General features: G+C 27.1%; 1 protein-coding gene across 1 annotated transcript in view; it reads right to left on the bottom strand.

Moving 5' to 3' along the window:
* The window catches only part of LOC107449318 (neural cell adhesion molecule 2), a 156036-nt gene that overhangs the window by 46289 nt on the left and 86537 nt on the right, over positions 1-23210 (bottom strand). The window contains exons 4-6 of the mRNA XM_071185035.2: positions 9123-9323; positions 6736-7032; positions 1594-1884 (exon numbers count right to left, since the gene is read on the bottom strand). Coding sequence (XP_071041136.1) covers positions 1594-1884; positions 6736-7032; positions 9123-9323 — 789 coding nt within the window. The remainder of the gene's footprint in view (positions 1-1593; positions 1885-6735; positions 7033-9122; positions 9324-23210) is intronic.

Here is a 23210-nt window from a genome sequence, read left to right as displayed (position 1 = left end):
AATTTGTTCGAAAAAAAATGACTCATAATATTTTCAATTGAACCTAAAGGAGCATAATATTTATAAAACTGCATACTTTAAAAATTCGTTTAGAGCTCCTTTCTTTTAAAAATTAAACTTCAAAGAAAAATGACGTAACTTAGGGGAAAGAAAAAAAAACTCAAATCTACAGTGGTTAGGAATTTTTCATAAAAAAAAACCTCTTAAGTAATAATTAATTTAATTGTTGTTTTACCGTATACAATCAAAATAATTGGATAACGACAAAATGCTGCTATTCAACCTGCTAACTGTGAAAAAAATTTTTAACTGTGTTTTCACCTTACTTGATTTAACAAATTAAAACTTTATCCTCGCCAACAAGACTCATGAAACTAATTAGTTCTTTGTAGCCGTCTTGTCACAGGACTGCAGCCGAGATGGTTAATCGGTCAATCTCACGACAGACGGGAAGCCAGTACGAATCCCAGCCAGTGTCGATATGCTCACAGCAAAAGCTTTCACAAGTACTATATTATCTAATTCGATATTTAAATTCAATAAACATTAAGATAAAAAAAATTCCTATCTAAGGCTTTCTCTATCAAAAGGAATTTTTTTGAAACGAAAACTATATTATTTTTTATCGCTTACGATAGATGGCACCACTAAATACAAAAATTTCGAATATTTACAGTAAAAATTTTGACTGCAATTAACAAACTGAAATACTGAAAATCGCTCAAACACGAGTTAAAATCACTCAAGTTTGAGTGAAAACGATTCACTCAGGTAATACTGAAAATCACTCAAACTCGAGTGACAATAACTCAAGTTTGAGTGAAATTTTTTTCACTCAAATTGAGCTATTTCCATATAACTCTTTCACTTGAGTTATTTTAACTCCAGATGAGAAGGCCGGTTTTTTCTAGATGAAAGAGTTAAATAGCACTCAAGTTGAGTTATTTTCACTCGTTCATTTTAAGAGAGTAAGAATATGTTAATCATGTCTGTATTGTTGTGTTATTTATTAATAATTCATTTCTACTCTCAGACAGTTAGTACCATAAGCTAAAGTTTGTTCTGGGGCAACCTCTACCGCACGAAAGCAACATGCTAATATGAATTTTTTGGTACGAGGCCCCGAGTCACGCACGATATTAAATTAAGTCATTTAATAGAAATTCGTTGTTGCAAAAAATAAACAATCAGAATAAACAGCAACTACATTCTTTAGTGTCCATGTTTTTTTAGCCGTGTTTTTTTAAAACCGGTCTATATAGCATATTTCCAAAAAATCATCAATGTATCCTCTAAAATATAGTTTTCCTTATGTATAGATGAAACCTGTATTTAATTTCTTTGCTATATAGATTTTTAAAATATAGATGAAACCCAATTTTATTACTAAAATAAAAATAAAAAAGAAATTAACCTATGGGGGAAATGAAATTTTTCAGGAAGTAAAAGAAATCTTAGGAGCCTGGTATTGTCCAACTTTCTCTTACATTGAATTTGGGCAAAACTATTTTTTTTTTATTTATATAATTCAGCAATCATCCCTAATTATTGTACACATTAAATAAATAGATAATTCAACAAATCATTACTTACATTGTACCCGTAGATAAACATGATTACTTTCGCCTTGCCCTTCGTTATTGGTTGCAAGGCAGCTATAGCGCCCTCTCTGTTCTCGGCTTACTTTTTGTAGAACTAATGATTGATTACTAATAACTACACCAGCACTCGCATTGTTTTCTAGATGATAGCCTTCGAATCTCCATCCTGATTCTGACACCCAAGGATTGGCTCTCACATTACATTCGAAATACACGTCCATGTCTTCAATAATATTAGTATGGCGCAGTTTGCTTCCGAGTCGGAGATTGAGTTGAGGCACATCTAAAAATCAAAATATATATGTTAACTCTTGAATGGAAGATTAAATTGTTCTTATTTAATATTAAATATTCATGATTGTTAAAGTGAAGAGTAGATATCCAAAATTAACAAAACTCTTTTTTGTCGTTGTTAACGAAATCGTTTTCTGGGAAATTCTCCACGCGAACATTTTCTCAAATTGTAATAAAACTTACCGTCTTTGCATGTTCATGACTACTAAATTTTTAAAAAATGTATTAGGCATATTGTGTCTTAGTTATTTGTTGTACTTATTGTTTGCGTATCAAATAATGCAAAACGCAAACGATACATTTATTTTTTATTGGTAGTATATTTTTTTATAAAATCATTATCACTTGAAAACTCACTTGCAAGCAGAAAGAATTTTCATAAATTAAATCTTACTCATGCTGCTCGCACGTATTATTTTGTACCTGATAGCAAAATCCATGTGATATTGATTTTTATCATTCAAATCATTTGTCTAATAAAAATAAAAGCGTTTGCATAAATCAGTATTTAGCTCACACAATTTGTATCGACCATACATTAAAATGAAGAAAAAACGTTACTTAGAGAGTCCAAAAACATCTCGACAGAAATGGGAGAAAATTGCAAAACTTATTGTCAGGAATCGTTCGGTTCCCAATTTCATCAGAAATATATCCTGAATTTCCGGACAGACTGACAGCCAAATGAAAATTTCTAAGGTGGAAACGGTCTCCAAACCAGTTCACTTTTTTTTCCCTGAAAATGTCTTTCCATAAAATGAAATGTTCTTGGCTAGCGTCAGACACTCAAAGTATTTTGAATTTTGAGACTATTAGAAAACATTTCAAGAAAGGCTTGACAAATACGGTGGAATTCTTGTGAATATATATTTGACTTGAAGAAAATCATAAGATAAAAACTTTTCCCAGATTTGACAGTTCATTTGTATGGGTGTTTTTCTGGAAAGTCTTTTAGCAGAAATAGAGATATTCTTCGTATTTCTTGATCTTAATATGTCTCAAATTTTATGCAGATGGCTGGGTTTCAAATCGTAAAGAATAATTTCATGCTTTTGCGGGGCAGTTTTAGAGATGCCTTATATCAGGGCAATATAAAAGTAAGAACTTTTTTTTAATAGTAAAAAGTAATAGTTCTAAGAAGAACTTAGAACTTTTTTTTAATAGTTCTAAGTAAATTTTAAAAAAAAGGTTCTATTTTAATCAAACAATAAAATTTAATACACAATCTGTCTTAGCTATATTTCGCATGCAATTTGCAAATTTTCAATTTTAGTTTAAAAAAAAAACAATTGGTATTTGAGAACAAAAATGTTTGAGATGGTATTTTAGATAACATATGATTAATGAAACACATAATTTGGATAACATATAGTTAAGTTGGGGTCAAGTTACCATACTTATAAAAACATTTCTGGTAAAAATAATAAAATAAATAAATAAAAAACATAATTCTGATAATTGTAAAAAAAAAACATACCATTCGTCTGGAAATTTTTCCGTTCCGAAAATTTTGGGTTTTGAACTATTGTTCTTAATTACCATGAATTTAATAAAAAAACAAAACTGAAAAGCAAGTTTAACCGAATAAATGGTTTTTATGCCACTCTCTAAAGTATCATGTTAAAATTACCAAATTGTTCTTCAGCGCTATCATTCATTTTAGACATTTATTTAGTAATTGTAACATTTTAATGCCCACGCATTTTACCAAATAAAATATTAATAAACTGAATATATTTCAATGGTTTATTTAAAAATGATGGTTTATTTATATGGTTAGCAGGAGTAAGAGGGCTGTTAATTAATTTTTCCAATCTATTCTCAATTTTAACAAAGGAAAAAAAGGATATTAATGATGGTTTTAAATGTTAAAAGTTGCAATTTTTCCATGCATCAAGTAATGAGATTTATTTATTTATTCATTTACGCAGATAAGGGAGTTTTGTTGTAAAGGGCTGCTTAAAAACATTTTTAGATCTGAAAAACAGGTAACACAAATTTGAGAAAGTCAGCGAGAATTCAGTGTCAATGCGGATTGATACGCTTCAGAGTGGTTAATGGGACAGTGATACCACACGGCAAGAATGCTTCGATAATTTTTTGCAAGTAAAATAACCATACATTATTGGCGCGTCCGTCCAAGGAAGTATGTCCTTCCATTAAACGTTCCCAAGCAGAGTATTAGCGGGATCAAGATTTGTCTTATTATTGTGCAATATGCTCTTCAATTTCAGAGACTTTTTTATTCATGCCCATCTTTGTTAACATTTCGTTAATTCAAGCATTTACAGGGTAGATTTGTTGGCTACTCTTTCAAGGGCATCATCATAGGGGGGTCAAAGTTCCTTGACAGCTGCTTCCTGTTCCGGTCAGCGCAATTCCAAAGAAAAAATAACGCAATCCCTTTTTTGAAACCACTTTAGCCTATGATGCTAATTCAAATTTCATTATTCATAGTTACCGATTGAGAGTTATGGTTGAATTCGAATACATGTACAATACTCTATACAATATACAAAACAATACGCTATTTTAAATAGCATGGGTCAAAAAGGCAAGACTGCTCGGCCAAAAGTCCCTGCCATTCTTACTATTCCAATATTTATTGATTTATAGTTCCACACATATAGGCTGTCTTGTGAGGTTTATTGTAAAATATGATCAAATATAAGGATGACCCAAATTGAATAACAGATAGAACAATTAAGAAAAAGAAGACATTACAAAGATGCACCTGTTGTAGCTTGGAGATTGTAGGTTCGAGTAGCTAGATATATTTTTGTGATGTCTTTCTCTATAATATGCTGTCTGTTCTCAACTTAACAAGAACTTGTAAGCATAATTTCGCAAATCTCTAACAAGCAGGCATATATATGTGTAACAATAATTGGATAAATAAAACCTCCTTAACGAAGTTGTTGTTGTTCATTTACGTCGCACTAGAGCTGCACAATGGGCTATTGGCGACTGTCTGGGAAACATCCCTGAGGATGATCCGAAGACATGCCATCACAATTTTGATCCTCCGCAGAGCGAATGACATCCCTGCTTCGGTAGTCCGACAACCTGCACTCGAAGTCGAGCACTTTATGATAGAACAATTTAACGAGGACCAATACCACACACCCTCGGTCCCTACGCAGACTGATCCTGATCCAAGTGGTCACAGACCCGCGCACTGACCGCAGCCGGTGATGCTTGACTTCGGTGATGTGTTTTACTTTATTTACAATTTTTTCTACTGTACTTTTGTGTTTTCTACTGCATATTATTATTTTTACCCCGCTGATTTCTTATACATAATTGAGATTATTGTACATATTTTCGTCTTTTTATGTTGTCCAAGAATATTGAAACACTTCTACAGTGTTTTCATCTGTTAAACTGTGAATTTGTTTTTTGCTCTTCAATGTATCATCTTGTAATCCCCTTCTATGTAACCTCCCTTTTTGAATTTTCAATAAATGAAGATGAGGTGTGTGATGGTTGTCATCGGCCATACAATACACATGATGAAATTACCAGTTAGACCTACCCCCACCCTCTTTTATTACATTTTATTTTATTTTCTTCTCGATTAACAGACCCCCTATTTTTCACTTTTCATTATTTTTCGATCGGAGGTGCGTGCCCAGTGCACAGGTACTCCGTTGCCTAAAAGCAACACCACTCGCCCTTGACTTCGGTGATGTGCTGGGAAACGTGTCTTAGCGATCAGTCCTCTGCAGGACACCTCCTTAACCATAATAACCTCCATAATAAATTAGCCTAAATCCACGTTTCCAATTTAGGAGGTTAAAACAGCCTAATGAGTAGCATTTAAGTTACTAATTTGGTTCAGCCTTGTATTAGAGATTATATTGAATTGTTTTATGTTGTAGAATATTGCGACGAGCTCTTTTATCATTTTTTTTATTTAAATCCTAACATTATTGTTTATAATACTCTTATATTAATTATTTATTTAAACTCTAACATAATTGCTAATAATACCCTTCCATTAATTCCTTTTTTAAACTCTTTGTTATTTATTTATTTGCAAATAAATAACAAATTCGATAAAAATTTATTGTTTTTACTCCAAAAATTATTATATAATAAGATTTAAAAGAAAGTTTTAAATTTCCAATAAAAAAGGAAATGTTTTACGGAAATATCTATTTTTTTATTATTAATTTCTGCTAGATATAAAATTGAATTAAATTCTTTGAAAAATGTTCTTAACATTTTTACGTTAAAATTCTGTAATTCTCATTTCTTTTAAAATTAAATTTTAATCATACTTCATGATTAAAAAGAGCACCCAGACCGCATTTATGTTTTAGAAAATAAAGTTGCAAACAATCTGTTTGCGCAGTAATACTTTTGGATAAATATGCAAAGCTTCTAAATCGTATCAATACTTCCATGCTTCAATAAAATTAAAAAGCGTGCTCATTTTGCATATTTTATTAATAGTTATATTTGTTCTACTATTGACATGTAGAAGATAAATTGCTTTAAGAAAAATAGAATAGATAGTGTTAAAAGTTTAATAGTATTAGAAAATTCGTCCTTTTTTATCCTTTCCTTGTATCATTTTGAATTATGGTACAAAATTTAACGCTCTAAGTATTAATTGGTCAAACAAACAAACAAGAAAGTAGTTCCTTAATGGACAAATATTTCTTCCCAAATTGACGAGTGAAAGATGAATTTAAAAAATAATAATGATAACAGTATTAATAATAATGCCAGAAAATTTTATCCGCCCCCCCTTTCTTCGATTAAACGAATTTTTTATCACTGCCTTCGAGAGAGTCAATTTGCCTAATACAAATTAATATTTAAATTTACTTACAGTGAACATCTAACTTCCATCCATCTTCAATAGAACTTCCTGATATCGATGGATTGTCAGCTTGACAGTAGAGAAACTTCCCATTATCATCACTAGAGGGCGTAATTGTCAAGATACTTGTTGTAACATTACCTTGAGCAGAAACCCTGTTGACAGCATCTTTTAATTTAAAGCTTCCCTTACGCCATGATATGACAGCTGGCGGTCTAGAACCTCTGGCTTCACACTCAAATTGCACAGTTTTTTTAGCGGAAAGTTTCTTCCTTTTTCCTTTAACGTGCACGGAAAGTGGTTTATCTAAAAAAATAATTAATTAATAGTTTTAAAATAACTATCAAATTATCTGAAGTTTAATCGATTGCGAAACTTTTTAGAGCAAATTTCTTAAATGATAACCATTTTCCTGTAATTTACATTATTGTTCTTCGAGCTTTTGCCTTTTTGCATGCGATTATTTTCCAGACTGTTGATTACTAATAATTTTAATCAAAAGTCCATTCCATTTGTTATGTATGTAACTGACAATTATGGATTCCAGCAACTGTATGAGTACCGCCGCCTAGTTTCATACGATTATTTTTTTTAAAATTTCGTATGACAACAGTATTTTTTCATTCATTCCAAATTCATTTCACACTCTGTGACTTGTGCTATCAACTTTCACAATTCCATAGATCTTGTAAAAATAAAACTAATTTCTGCGTGTTATAATACTTATCGTTAGAACTAACAACAAACATTTTGAAAGATGCCTTCAACTAAGTAAAAGTACGTTAAAAATTTTAAATTATGCAGAACCTTTCAAAAATCCATTAAAACGTAACTTTAGTGAGATTAGTCTACACAAGCATTTGACAAAAAATTTTATTCTTCTTATTTTAATTGCTGTTAAATACAAATGTCTTCTACAAACAAAAAGAAGAGTGCATAGTTTATCTTTTCTTAACGATTTGAAAAATCAGTTGAAGAGAAACAGAAGGGCCTCAAAATATACGATTTGTTGAGTTCTGTATACAGAATTAAGATATTGCTCAAAAGGCTCCAATATTAGACACGTGATTAATCTCCTGAAGGCGCTGCAAACCAGAAAACTATAACTCCAAAAGAACAAACTGTTTCAACAATTGCGTGGTATAGTCGGAGGTTTAGCACTTGAATTCGGCATGGAGGAAGAAACTTCAAATCAACAACAGTGTCTGTTGATAAACTTAGTAAATAGTTTTGTAATTTGGGGAAGATAAAAAAGGCATTAGTGGAAAGTAGCGGACTGTTTATTTCTATTCTTTCCCTTTTTATTTAAATATTTCCAATCGTTGGTTATATCTGGTAATTTTAAGAGTACAAATTATGGGACAAACTTAATAGTTTATACTCCAAAATTTTCTAGTAGTTTTAGTGTTTACACTTCTGTTTCAAATTGATTTTTATTATTAAAAAACCATTATCAAATGCAATGCATCAAAAAAATAGCCACACTTCATCAAGTAAATTCTTTTCCGGAGTTAAGTGAGAAATTTAATTTTGAGGTATGGGCTCGTAAGTGAAGGGTTCTATTTGTGCCACATCCATTTCACAAATCCATCTCAAAAGTTCTTAAATTATAGTGTATAAGCAGCAAGGGGTCCCAAAATTGATAGACGATTTGAAAAACTAATTAAAGAAAAATACGATTTTCTCCATAGTACATAAAAAACCAGGTTTTATTCTCAGCAATTTTCTGAAATAGTTACAAACTACGTCAGCAATATATAAATAAGAGGATGGCAGAGGAAAATTATTAACTAACTAATGAACGAACTGAACTACCTATAAACATATGTCTACTATCTAATATATTCAGGAACACATATATCCTGAATATATATATTTCTAATATATTCAGGAACAATGTGTCTTAGCATGAGGACAAAATTACCAAAGGACCGTGAAATCATTTCTATCGGAATCAATACAGCAGAAACCATTATTTGACAAACTTTGTAACTAATTTTGCACTTTTTCGAAGAACAAATAATAATAATATTGTCACTTAAGCAAAACGCACCAAACCATGTATTTTTACATCTACATTTGATTCTATAAATCATCGATTATTTTTAGGGTAAGAAAATCAAATAAATTAGAGCAACAAAATCAAATAAATAATATGGATCAAATTAAAAAAAAACTTATGCCAAACAAAATGAATAAATCCACTTTATATAAGCTTAAAAACCGAATCACTGCAATGATTACTTCCTGCATATTTATTTTAAAATAATCTCCTGCCTATAATTCATCAGTGAATACATTAACTAGAAATTCACATTATATTACATCATTGACAAATATTGAATTTCCTATGTTATACATTATGACAGAATATCCTATTATTAATATATACTTACATTGAATATCTAAAGTAACAGAAGCTTCTAATGGAGGGGATATTATATTGTTGGTCGTCTGGCACGTTAGCGTAGCCATCAAATCTCTTCTTTGAAGTTTTTCTATGAAAAGCTCGTTACGGGTAATATGACCCACTACTTCAAAGCCATCATCTATTATTCTTCTGCTTTTCCACCATATTAAAGATGGCGATGGCTTTCCTATAAATTTAAATTTATGGTATAAATTCAATAAGGAAGTTGAAAGCAAGATCATTATTCATAGAGTAAACGTATCTTTCTAAATAATGACATCAGTAGCTATGTTTATAATAATCGAATACTTTTTTTTTAATGTATGCAAAATTCTGCCGGATATTTTCTTAAATGTTTATAAGAAAAACGACTAGTATTCTAACAAGTGTAAGAAATAAATATATCAAGAAATAAATAAATCAGTTGCAGATTTCTTAACTTTATGCTATTTACAGAGTTTTTCATGCATTACTCCATTTTTTACTGTAATAAAAAGGGATATAGTAAGAGCGTTGCGTGTCATTAAGACATTTATTAGAACACATTATTAGTTTATTTAAGTTAACTATTTTCTAAATATCTTCCATATGTGATTTGAACAGTTTAAGATTTATTTAATTTAAAGATACCTATTCTAGAAAATAAACACAGATTTTAATAATATATCAAATATTAAGAGTAGAATTTTATAATAATTATTTTGAACCTTTTCAAAAAATAGCTTTCATTCATTAATAATTTAAATAATACTATTATTTAACGTTATTTTAATTGGAAAATATTTCATATTAATATTTTAATTCTATCTAATTGAATGGTATTGCTTTTTCATTCAATGTGCGGGTATTATTCTTTAAGGAAATATTTTTTTATTAGTTGAACTTTTAACATTAATTGGAATATCAAAATCATGAGCTTAATAATATGCACCATAAAAATAACATTTAACGTTTTTTTTCTTCTCGAAATAGCATGAGAATAGCTTTTTTATTGCCTATGCCTTTGCAAAAGGTTTTAAAAAAATAAAAGAACTTAATAAATTATTTTCGTAAATTCATTTCGGTAAAAATACAGAAATAACCTCTTATTTTATAATGAATTTCGACTATTCTCATAAATGTCGTGTTCACATCATTGCAAAGAATAAAATCGATAAATGAAGAGTTTACATGGTACCCAAGAGCTTTAGAAATCAGAAGAAAGGGGCAGCAAAATTAAAATTATGTTTTTTAAATTAAAAGTAAAATGTATACGAAAAAAAGTTCAACCATGCCTTTAGATATTGTGAAAAAAAATTGAAATGCTGTCTTAAAAATCTGCAAATGGCACGTGGAGAAAAGCATTTTGGGAAAATTAACTTACTGCCGTACTGTTTGATAACATTTCTGACAAAAAAAAATAGCCATGGTTCTGATTAGTTAAATCTGAATATATATGGTATTTAAAAGTAGTATATGGGGGGGGCTACAGGACACTTTTGCCCTTCCCTATATACTACTATTAATTTCCTATTTTTTATATTAAAAAAATTTAAAATAGACCTATATTTTACATTTTTATATGAAATATCAGTATATTTAAAAATTCTTATTTTTATATTAATAATTTTTATTTTATTAAAACCTTATTGAAAATATCGTTTTTTATTTTACATGTAATTCATAATCGTAATATTTATTTTTACCTTTAAAATCAAAAATATATTTTCCACTATTAATTTTTCTTATAGCTTTATCAGATAATTCACCATGACATTTCGAGAGATAAAAATCTTTCTCATCATTGTCTACTTCTAATCTAGCTATAATAGAGTCACCGTATTTTGTATTTATTTTTCTCAGTGATATTAAATTATATTTACCTATCTCGAGTTCATTTAATTTGTATGTTTCAGGAAATCGTTTGAGGTCATTAAATTCTTCCATTTATTTAGAAACATTTTTTGTAATATAATTTCTGAATTACATAGACTTGTATAACGAACATTTTACTACCTATAAATGGAAAGTATTGAAAAAGAGAGAAATAAAAAGTTGTTAGAGCAATTAAAAAATGATCTAAGATTAGTTAAACTACAATCAGAAATTAGGAAAAATAATGAAATAAAATTAGAAGAAGATATAGGAATACAAAAATCATTGGCCGATTTCCACGAACCTGTACTTCATCAAATGGAAAAACTAGAAACTTCTAGACAACAAAACTTGATAGGTATAAAAGATGCTGTTGATAATTTATCTTTCACTATGAATGAGGCCTATAGATCTTTACCTCAGATAGAGAATCAGTCAGAGGAAGATTATACTGAAGATGTAGGAAGTATGTTTTTAAAAATAGATATAGACAAAAATTTAGATAAAGAATTACTAGAAGAATTAGAATTTGAATTACCTTCAATAATGTGGAATAAAACTGATGAAGATATTGAAGAAGTTATTAAAAGGGCAAAAGCAAAAAGAGATCAATTTAAGAGAGAAAAAGGAAATGAAACCAAAAATAGAAATTTAACAAACAACAAAGATGAGTATCAGAAAAGGATTGATAATGCTGATTATAAAATGAATATGATGAAAAGATATTTAGAAGCTTTATCAGCTATTAAACAAGGTAGACATTACACAGGAAAAGGTTTAGAAGATAAACTGAATATCTTAGTTGATCTGACAGATAAAATTTGTAAAGGTTCTAAAAGTAAAAAATTGTATAATAAAACTGTAGATTTGTTGGATTTACTTTTAAGAGAGGGAACTATGACAAACGATCAGGTAAAGGAATACTATGGAAAATTTCTTAGTATATAAATGAGTAATTATATTGTAAAAAAAGTATACTTGAGCGACAGTCAGATTTCTAAATTGAAATCAGCTTATAAAAATGGTGAAGAACTTAGTTTACAAATAGATAAAAGTAAAACACCCAATTTTGATTTACATTTAACAGCTACACAAATTAACCAAATTGATAAAGGTAAAAGAATTAAAATATCAAAGACTCAACTGAAAAAGAATGGAGGGTTTTTACCATTTTTAGTACCTTTACTTTCTACTTTAGCATTAGGAGCAGCTAGTGGAGCAGCTGGTTGGGGTACTAAAAAAGTATTGGACAAAATTTCTGGATCAGGTAAAAAAAAAAAACCTTGTGGAAAGGGAGTCTATCAGCCATGGGAATATCCAACAAAATGATTGAAAACAATATGAAAAATGAAAAAGGATTTAGAGGTATATTTACTATAGATATGTTACCTAAAAAGATAAGAAAATTTGAAAACGGAATTATAAATTTAGATGTATCTACAGGTCCTGGAACTCATTGGGTTTGTTATTATAATGATCCAAAATATAATTTTGTTGAATATTTTGATCCTTTTGGAGAATATAAATATAACAATCGAATAATAAAAAATGATTTTCTTCCTCAAAACATACTAAGTTATTTAAATACTTCTGGAAAAGAAATTAGATATAACGATAGTTTTTTACAAAGTCCGAGTTCTGTAAGATGTGGTTTCTATTGTATGAAATATATAACTGAAAGAAATAAAAATAAATCTCCTATTGAAGTTTTATATTCATTTACTCAAGAACCTAGTAAATTAAATGAAAAAATTGTTCTTTATAAATGAAGTATATTATATTAGATTCGAAAAACGTAGATAAATCTGAAGATTTCACCATTGAGTATTCGAGACCTTTTCATTTTACAGAGATAGCTCTTCAGTCTTTTTCAATGTATATTTCATGGAATAATATTACGGAGAAAAACAATAAATTTTCATATTTTGATGGAGTCAAATGGACAGATTTCATTATTCCTCATGGTCATTACAATATAAGAGGTTTGAATCGTTATATGGTAAAATATTTTGGAAATGATTCACCTATATTATTTGGAATAATAGAAGAAAGACAAAGGTTTAGTATTAAACTCGAGAAGAATTATAAAATTGATTTATCTAAAAGTGAATTGTACAAAATTTTAGGCTTTGAACCTAAAATATATGAAGAGGAAGAGCAAGAAGGTAAATTTATTGCGGATATAGCTAATGGTAATGATAATATTTATATTCACTGTGATATAGTGGATGGTGCTTATATAAATCAGTTTCAATCTCAAGTTATTTATTCTTTTACATCATCAAATCCTCCTGGAAGTTTATATGCTAAAGAATTTGATAAACTAATATTTTTTCCGGTTAAATCTGATTCTATTAATCGAATTAGAATGAGAATTACAAATCATAGAGGTGAACTAATTGATTTAAATAAACAAGAAGTACAGTACAAATTTATTGCTAAATAAATGAATAAACAAAGATTGTACAGAAAGAGTAAAAAAATACAAGGAAGAGGCTTCTTTTCAGACTTTATAAGTCCTATTGTAGAAGATAAATCTAAGGAATTTGTGAGAGAAAAATTGAATGAAATATTTTCTAAAAATAAAAAACATGGTACTGGATTGAAATTTTTTATTCCTAAATAAATGGATAAAATTTACGATTTGAAAGACACTAGTTATTATTATAATAACGACGTTGAAAGTTTTGAATATAGAGAATTAAAAAGTGAAAATAGAAATAATATTCATGAAAATGCTACATATAATTTCTTTATCAATGATACAAATGCTAATATTTTATATTCTGCAGGATATCTGCAACAAGAATTAAAAATTGTAAAAGGAGATGGAGGTGCAATAAGTAATGAAAATGTTACTCTAGTGAATGGAGGAGGTCTCATAAATTCAAACAGGTTGATTATAGGAAATACTGAAGTTGAATCCACTATAAATTATAAAGCCATTATGAATCAAGTATTAGGGATGATACACTTCACCCCTGATTATTCAACATCGGAAGCTACTAACATGTTCTTTTATGTAGATACAACTGATTCGGTAGATAGAAACAATTTCAAATATAATGGAAATCTGATAGATACTACCAAAATAACTGATTTTTTTAAAAACCTTAAACTAAATGAAAGTTTTAATGAAGGATTTTCAAAAAGATGTAAATTTACTAAAAATAGTCAAACAGTAAAAATATGGATTCCTTTAAAGTATATATTTGATTTCTTTAACGAATATAAAAAAGTAATGACAGGTTTCCAAGTTAAAATAGAAATTCAGAGAAATGATAGTAAAAATATGTTGTATACAGATATTCAAAATCCAGATTTTAAGGTTCTTGTTGAAGATTTATCACTTTGGTTACCTTATGTTAGATTTAAAAATTCCGCATCTGTAAAATTCAATGAATTAAAATTATCAAATACTCCTATAGAAATAAATTGGGATCATTATAACATTATCAAATCAAATGTATTTTATAAAAATTCCAGTGGGTCTTATTCTATTCCTGCTACTTCTGATGAAGTTTTGAGTTTATATGTCATTCCTCAATATGAAGATAGAAATGAAAACATGAATCAAAATAATATGATGTTTGATCACTTGGATATGATAGAATGTTGGTTAATGATTAATAACATTAAAGTTCCCACTGTAAGTTATATGATGGACTTTAATAAAAATGATTATAATCGATTATATTATGCTCTTTTAGAATCAGGAATGAATAATATAAATTCTGAAACAGGTTGTATGATAAACTATTCAAATTTCAGTAAGTATCCTATAATTTGTTTCAACATGGCAAACCATGAAAATTATACGAACTTGAGTAATTTAATGATTGAATTCAATTGGAGATTGAGAAATAATACTACTAAAAATTATGTTTTTTACTTTATTTTGAAAGAAAGAAACAAATGCTCCTTGAATATGTCAACTCAGGATATAAAAATGATTAAAACTCTGAAAACATAAAGGATTTTTTCTATTTTAATAAATGGCTGCTTATTATCCACTTTACGACAATGAAATAAAAGAAGGACCTTTAGGACCACCAGGTGTAGGATTTAAATTAACGAATGATGGTAATTATGATATGGAAAGTAAACTATTAAAAAATGTTTTACATCCTCAGGAAGATAATGATTCTTCAACTAAAAAATATGTAGATGATTTAAAAAATAAGTGTTTGATTCGTAATAACGGTTATTTTAATGCTAGAAATAAATGTATTAGAAATATAGCTACTCCTCTAGAGGACAATGATGCTTCAACTAAAAAATATGTCGATGAATTAAAAGACAAAAGTTTAATACATGATGAAAATAATTTTGATGCTAAAAATAAAATCATATCAAATGTAAAAGAACCTGAAAAAGAAGGCGATGTGGTTACCAAAAAACATCTTGATTATTATTGTATACTGTGGGATAAAATTAATAGAAGTTATTATGCTCACAACGAAAGAATATCGAGTGTAAAATGGCCCATAAATGATACTGACGTTGCTAATAAATATTACGTTGATAATAAAACTTTTTGCGCTACCACAGATAGACTTGTTCAGTTTACAGGTGTGGGTTACAAGACTTTTGAATTCAACGAAACTACTTCAAAACTTTTAGATTCAAACTTAAAATTATCACAAAACATGTATATGAAAATTACAATTTTTTTAGCCTGTGACAAAATGAATGAAAAGCCAAAAATACGTTTAGAAAAAGTGAAAGAAGTACTTCTTGATAAAGAGATAAATGTTAATGAAGATTCAATAACTATGTTTGCGTATGGAAAGTTAAATGAAGTTTTAACATTATCAGTGCTAACAGGAGGAGGCTGTAAATTAAAGCCTTATTTACATATTGAAAAGATAAATTTTTCTTCTTAATAAATGGCCAATGAAATTAATTGGAACGACTTTTCTAGAAAGAAACTTTTAGAAGATGTAATTATAAGTTTAGCAGATTATTTAAAATGGGAATATGTGTTTCAATTTTCTGAATTATCTGAAGTTTTAATCGAACGATATGTACAGCCAAATGATTGGTATATTATTTCTCAATATCAAAAACTCAATGAACCTTTTATTGAAAAACATGCCTCTGATGTAGATTGGGAAAAAATATGTAGATACCAAACCTTATCTATCCGTTTTATTGAGAGACATTTAGATAAAGTGACTTGGTATGAAATATCAAGATTCCAAAAATTGGATTTAAGATTTATAGAAAATTATTCTGACCGTTTAAATATGAATGTTGTATCTAGATATCAAAAATTATCAATGAACCTTATAAGAAAATTTCAAGATTATGTAAATTGGGATTATATTATACAGTATCAAGATATTGATAAAGACTTTGTAATAGAATTTGTTTCTAAAATAGATTTCTGTCTTTTAATAAAAAATAAAAGTAATATATTACCAGAAGAATTTTATAATTCAAACAAAGAAAAGATAGTTTGTATACTTCTTGCGGAAATTTGTCATAATACACGAGTACCGCTATATGAACCATTAAAAGAATAAATTATTTAAAAAAAAATTTTTTTATTTTAATAATAGTTTTTACTCGTAGTAGATTATTTTTTACTCGTAGTAGATTATTTTTTAATTAATAAATGTATTCTAAAATTGTAATTAAAGACTATAATGAACCAGATGAATTTAAAGATCCAAATCAACATCCTCTATTGCCTATACATCCCTTTAGATTAATCATAAATGGTTCTTCCAACAGTGGAAAATCGAACTTATTAATCAATTTAATTTATGACTATTTACACTTTGATAGACTTTACATGTGTGCAAAAGACATATTTGAATCTAAGTATGAAAAATTACAAGAAAAATACATTCAATTTACAGATGTAGAATTAGAAGATATTCAAAAATGTAAAGGCTTAAAGAATAAAAAAGAAGTTTTGAAAGAATATAAAAAATTTAAAAAAGATCAAGTTTTGTTTTCTTCCAAACTAGATGATTTTATTACCGTAGATGACTTGGATCCTTCCTATATGAATTTAGTTGTATTTGATGATTGTATATGTGAAAAAGATCAACAATCTATAGAAGAATTTTTTATACGAGGAAGAAAGAAAAATACATCCCTTATCTATATAAGTCAGTACTATTATAAAATACCTATAACCATCAGAAGTAACAGCGATTATTTTATATTTTTCGATATGAAACAAAAAGAAATTAAACAAATAATACGAGAAATAGATGGTCAATTAACAAAAGAAGAATTTAATAAAATGTATAAGAACTGTATCAAAAAACCATATGATTTTTTAGTTTTAGACTTAGTCAATCCTAATATGAGGTACCGAAATAAAGAATTTGTGTATATATAAATGGAAGAATATTTAGAGAAAAGAATTTTTATTCACAGAAAAAGTTATAATTACTATCAAAAGATTAGTATCGCACTATCTATGAGTAAGTTTTTATTTAGTGCGTCTGGCTTATCTGGTTTTATTTTAATCCCTTTATCAGCTTTGAGTTTAGGAGCTGGTGTGATTGAAGTGGTTGACAGATCTTTAAATATATCCGAAAGAAAAGAAGAGTATAAATATACTTACAAATTTTATAAACAACTACTGAATTTGTTTAAAGCTAATACATTAACTGAAGAAGAAATTCATAAAAAAGAGGCTGATTTTATTCAAAGTTTGAAATATTTTCCTTTAGAGAAATACGTTAAAAAAACTCAATTGAATGGCTATAAATACATATAATTTTTTATTGCCTATAAATGACGTGTAAAAGTAATATATTCAAAGTTGGAAAATTAAGTAAAGACGGAAAGTTCAAATTTTGTTGTAAAGAATGTGGTCAAAAAGGATCTGGCTTTATCAATTCAACAATTAATAATTTACCCTTTGAAATGCATTTACCAGGACATCAATTTACAGGACCTGGAACACAATTATTACATGGAAAGAAAAGATTAAACGATGATTTAACATATAAAGAATGGAGTAAGCCCATTAACAGAGTAGATGAAATAGCATATAAACATGATGTTTGTTACCTTAAAAATAAAGATACTAAAACTAGAAATGATGTATGTGATAAAAATATGATAGAAGAGTTAAATACAATTCCAAATCCTACAATCAGGGAAAGAATAGAAAGAGGAATTGTTAAACCTATTATCAAAGCCAAAAGAACATTTGGTATGGGTATGATTTATTGTTTAAAATGTAAAAATTTTACTAATACTAAAGATGTTTATGAAGAAACTTCTAAAAATGGAAGATTGACGAGGAAAGGTATATGTGAAGTTTGTGGATCTGAAAAAAGTACTTTTTTAAAGAAAACGGGGTCATAAAAACAGTTTATTATGATCCCGAAAAAGGTTATTGTGGTATCAATGAATTAAAAAGAAAAACAGGTTTATCTCAAAAACAAATTACAGATTTTGTACATGAACAAGATGTTTATACTAGACATAAACCAATTATTCGTAAATTTAGAAGAAGGAGATGTTACGTTTCACATATTGATGATCAATGGCAAGCGGATTTATTATTTATAAAACCATTTAGTAAATATAATAGTGGAGTTAATTATATTTTAACAGTTATTGATATGTTTAGTAAATATGCTTGGGTTATTCCAATAAAAAGAAAAACAGGCGAAGAAGTATCAAATGCTTTCAAGTTAATATTTAAAGAACGAATTCCAGAGAAACTACAAACGGATAAAGGTACGGAATTTATAAATAAAGATACTCAAAAATTATTCAAAGATAATAATATTCATTGGTTTACTACTGAAAATGTTGAAATAAAATGTTCTATTGTTGAAAGATTTAATCGAACAATTAATGGAAAAATAAGAAAATATATGGCAGCAAATAATACAAATAAATACTTAGAAGTACTAGATAAATTAGTTTATAATTATAATAATTCTTATCATCGATCTATTAAAATGACACCTTCACAAGCCAGTCGGACAGAAAATGAAAGTATCGTATACAATAATTTATTTTCTAAAAAAGAAATAAAGAAACCAAAGTTTAAAATAGGCGATAAAGTTAGAATTTCAAAATATAAAGAAACATTTACCAGAGGTTATCATCCTACATTTACAGAAGAAATTTTTATCATATCTGAAATATTGAAAACAGATCCTATAACTTATAGAGTGAAAGATTTAAATGGTGAAGAAATTAAAGGAACTTATTATGAAAAAGAATTAGTAAAATATAATAAGAAAAATGAAACATATAAGATTGAAAAAATAATAAAAAGAAAAGATAATAAGTTATTCGTAAAATGGCTAGGTTACCCTGAAGAATTTAATAGTTGGATAGATGAAAAAAATATTATTCTAATTTAGGAATCAATTGAATTATATCATTTTTAAATCTTTCAATATCATAATCTTTTAATTTTAAATGATTAAATTTAGTTTCTATATAAGAAATATTTTCTTTTATTCTGTTAAATAAATTAATAGCATTCGGATTATATTGAATTTCATGAGCTATTTTTAAATTAGGATATCTAAGTTTTAAATCTCGTATAGTTTTATTATATAAACCTCTTTGACATCTAATAACATAATAATGATAATCAGAATCATTTTTATTCTTTTCTATTATTGTAAACATGTTTAATTTTCTAGGTTGAGATGTTTTAGGTGTTACGTCTTCTTTATATTTTTCATTCTTTATTTTTAAGTCATTCATTTTAATTTTTATTGTATCTAATTTCTTTTGAAGTTTATCATTATCATTTTTATATTTTTCATTAAATTTATTAGCATAATAATTAATTACAACATCGTTTACTTTTTTAGAAAATTCAGGTGAAATCCAACAAGCTATATTTGTAATTAAATCCTTAGAAACATAAGTCCCATTATATTTTAATTCAGTTGCATTTCTACCTTTAATTTCATAAAATAATGAATTTTCTAGAGGGCCCGAATTCGGGCCTTCTAGGATTTTAGTTAAATATAAAATTAACTCTTTAGATTCTTTATTTTCTAACCACTTTTTAAATCTTTTACCTCCTGATTTACATAACTTAGAAGCATTGAAATATCCAGTATTTTTATCTATTATTAATTTAAAATCTCCAAACAATCCATAATAATAACTATCTTTAATTTGCTCATAACAAACATCTTTTAAAGAAGCCATTTTATTACGAAACATTTCTATAAATGCTTTTATTTCAAATCAGTCGAGCAACAAATGATTCATCGAAATGACGTCGTTTCCTTCTAGAAGTTTCTACGCGTTTCCATATAATTTTACTTCCGTGTTTCGTTCATTTGAGTTCAAATCGTCGAAGGAGTAGGTTATTATATTTAAGATTTAAGTTAAGTAGATTATTCTTTTCTTTTTCTTTTGTATTTTCAAAGTATTTTTCCTGCATGTTTTTTAATTCTTATTGTATTTTATTATTCTGAAAATGAATTACTTATAGTTTTATTAAACGAATTACTTAAATATTTCTTATTTTAAATTTTCTTATATTTCTTATTCTTATTTTAAATTTTCTTATTTAACGTAAAGTTTCTGACTTATTTAAAGTAAAAAATTATATTATTATTATTTATTTATTATTATTATTTTATTTATTATTATTATTTATTTTTTATTATTATTTTAGACTTTACTTTATTTATTATTATTATTTTAGATAACTAAAAATAATAAGACTTTATTTTCTAAGTTTATTAATTTAAAGCTTCGATCTGTTGAATTAACTTTGAAAAATTCCTTTAGTCTTAATTGTTTTAAAAAAGATTCGGAAAAGCTGAGGGGAAGATATTACGAAAGAGAGCCATCTAGATGGCTGTAATGATTGCGTAATAAGGTCTGTGACGTAAGAGAGCCATCTAGATGGCTGTAATGATTACGCAATAAGGCCTGTGACGTAAGAGAGCTTGGCTCTCATAGGAATTGTGCAATAAAAGCCATCTCGGTGGCTGTGATTGCGCAATAGAAAGAAAGAACACATATTTAAATATTCTTTTAAATAAATGGAAAATGTTTATACAGAGATATTTAAACAAATTAAGAATAAAAAAATAAGTTACGATTCAGAAGAAGACGTATATTTTTATGACACGAAAGATTTTGATATTTTTTTAAAACAGAGATACAATTCGAGAATTAGTTTTTTTAAAAAGTTAAAAAGAAAATTGAACTTGATTTTTACAGTTGAAGCAGATGAAATGTTTTTAAAATTTTTAGATTATATGTATTTTAAAAAGAGTTTAAATTATAAATATTTTATGAAAAAGATATGTGAATATTATAATATTTCTAACAATATTAAGTTAGGTAGTCCTAAAAAACAAAACATTTATGATGAAATTTGGAATTCGTTTCTTAAAGAGACAGAAAAGTATTTATAAAAACTCCATTTAATAAATGGAAGATAAATTTTGTTGCGATTGTAAGACTTTGAAATCAGCTGACGAATTTTACAAATATAAAAAATATTTATTTAAAAGAAGTATAGATTGTGATCTTAAAAGAAAATATATATATTATGAATGCGATTGTGGTAAAAATTATACTTATTCACATAAACAAAGACATTTTAGAAGTAATTTTCATATAAAACGTATGAACTCCTTTTTATAAAAGTATTTATAAATTTTCTTCCTTATAAATGAGTAACATGACAAAGGAGTTCAAACACTTGAGTAATGTACTCTCAACTTTCAGTATTAAAAAACTAAGAGAATTGATAACTAAACTTAAAATTCCTGTCCTGACTGATAAGAGATTAAAATCAAATATTATTGAATCAGTAGTTTCTTATATCAAAAGTACAGGAAATTATAAATCTGTTTTATCAGATTATTTAGGATTGGATGTTTCTTATTATATGGAAAACAAAACTAAACTATTTAATAAATATCCTAAGTATAGAAATGAATTAAAAAAAGTTTTTGATTCTTATAATTTAAAATATAAAGATGGTAAATTTATACCTAAAGAAGAAAAAAATATAATAACTGAAACTAATTTAAATGCTTTGTATAGGCCTCAAAAAATAAAAGATAAGGTAAAAGTAGAGGTAAATCTTAAAAATTTCTTTAAACCAGATTATAAAATTATTGAATTCAGAGGTCAATATATTGAAAAATATAAAGTTTATAGAAAACAATATAGAGTGGCAGGATCTAAAATTTTACCTGAACAATATTATAATATTTTAAGAAATATATTTAAAAGGGCTATTGGAAATATTACAGGAAAAGTAGATGTAATTATACATAATCCTAAATTAAATGTACCTTTTCATGATAAAATGATGTCAACTAAAACTGCTTTTAATGAATACATTGATAAATTATCCAACCAAATTGAATATAAAGAACTCGATATAACAGAGTGTATATTTGATTTTAATGTCATCGAATTACCTCATGGTGGTAGACACAAGGCTTTAAAAATGTATTCTGAAACAGATCCAGCAAAAAAGAAAAGTATTTGTCAAATAAAAAATGATGATAATATATGTTTGGCTAGATCAATTGTAACAGCTTTAGCTATCCAAAATCCTGAACTGTTAAGTGATAAATTATGTACTGAAAAATTATCAAGTAATGAAATAATTTATATTAAAAAAGGTCGTGTTTTACAAAAAACATTAGCTATAAAATTACATGATGTATGTAAAATTCCTTTAGAAGTGTGTAGTTTAGAAGAAGTTAAAATATTTGAAAATTTTTTAGACATTCAGATCAATATAGTTTGTAGAGAAAATGGTAATGAAATTATATATAATGGTGATTATAAATCAACATGTATTTTTATATATAAGAATAGAAATCATTTCGATGTCATTACATCAATGACAGGATTTTTAGGTAAGAATAATTATTGTAATTATTGTAAAGTGGGTTATAAACGTTCAAATCAACATAAATGCCCTTTAAAATGTGATAGGTGTTTTGTTGAAGAATCTAATTGTGAAGGAGAGGAAATATTTTGTAAAAAATGTAATCGGAAATTCTTAGGAGAAAATTGTTTTGATAATCATAACAAGAAAAATTCAGAAGGTTTTACTGTTTGCAAATTACTATGGAAATGTCTAAAATGTAAAAGAAATATTAATAGAAATGAAAGGAAAACAGAAGAACATATATGTGGTGAATATCGTTGTAATAATTGTTGGAAATGGGTTATGAAAGGTCATGAGTGTTTCATGAAATATGAAAACAGTAAAGGAGGT

Source organism: Parasteatoda tepidariorum, chromosome 3 (assembly GCF_982258835.1).
Source record: "Parasteatoda tepidariorum strain Cologne lab strain chromosome 3, Ptep-v5.0, whole genome shotgun sequence".
NCBI lineage: Eukaryota > Metazoa > Arthropoda > Arachnida > Araneae > Theridiidae > Parasteatoda > Parasteatoda tepidariorum.
Note: the sequence above shows the minus strand (reverse complement) of the source record. Positions and strands in the feature narration are given on the sequence as shown.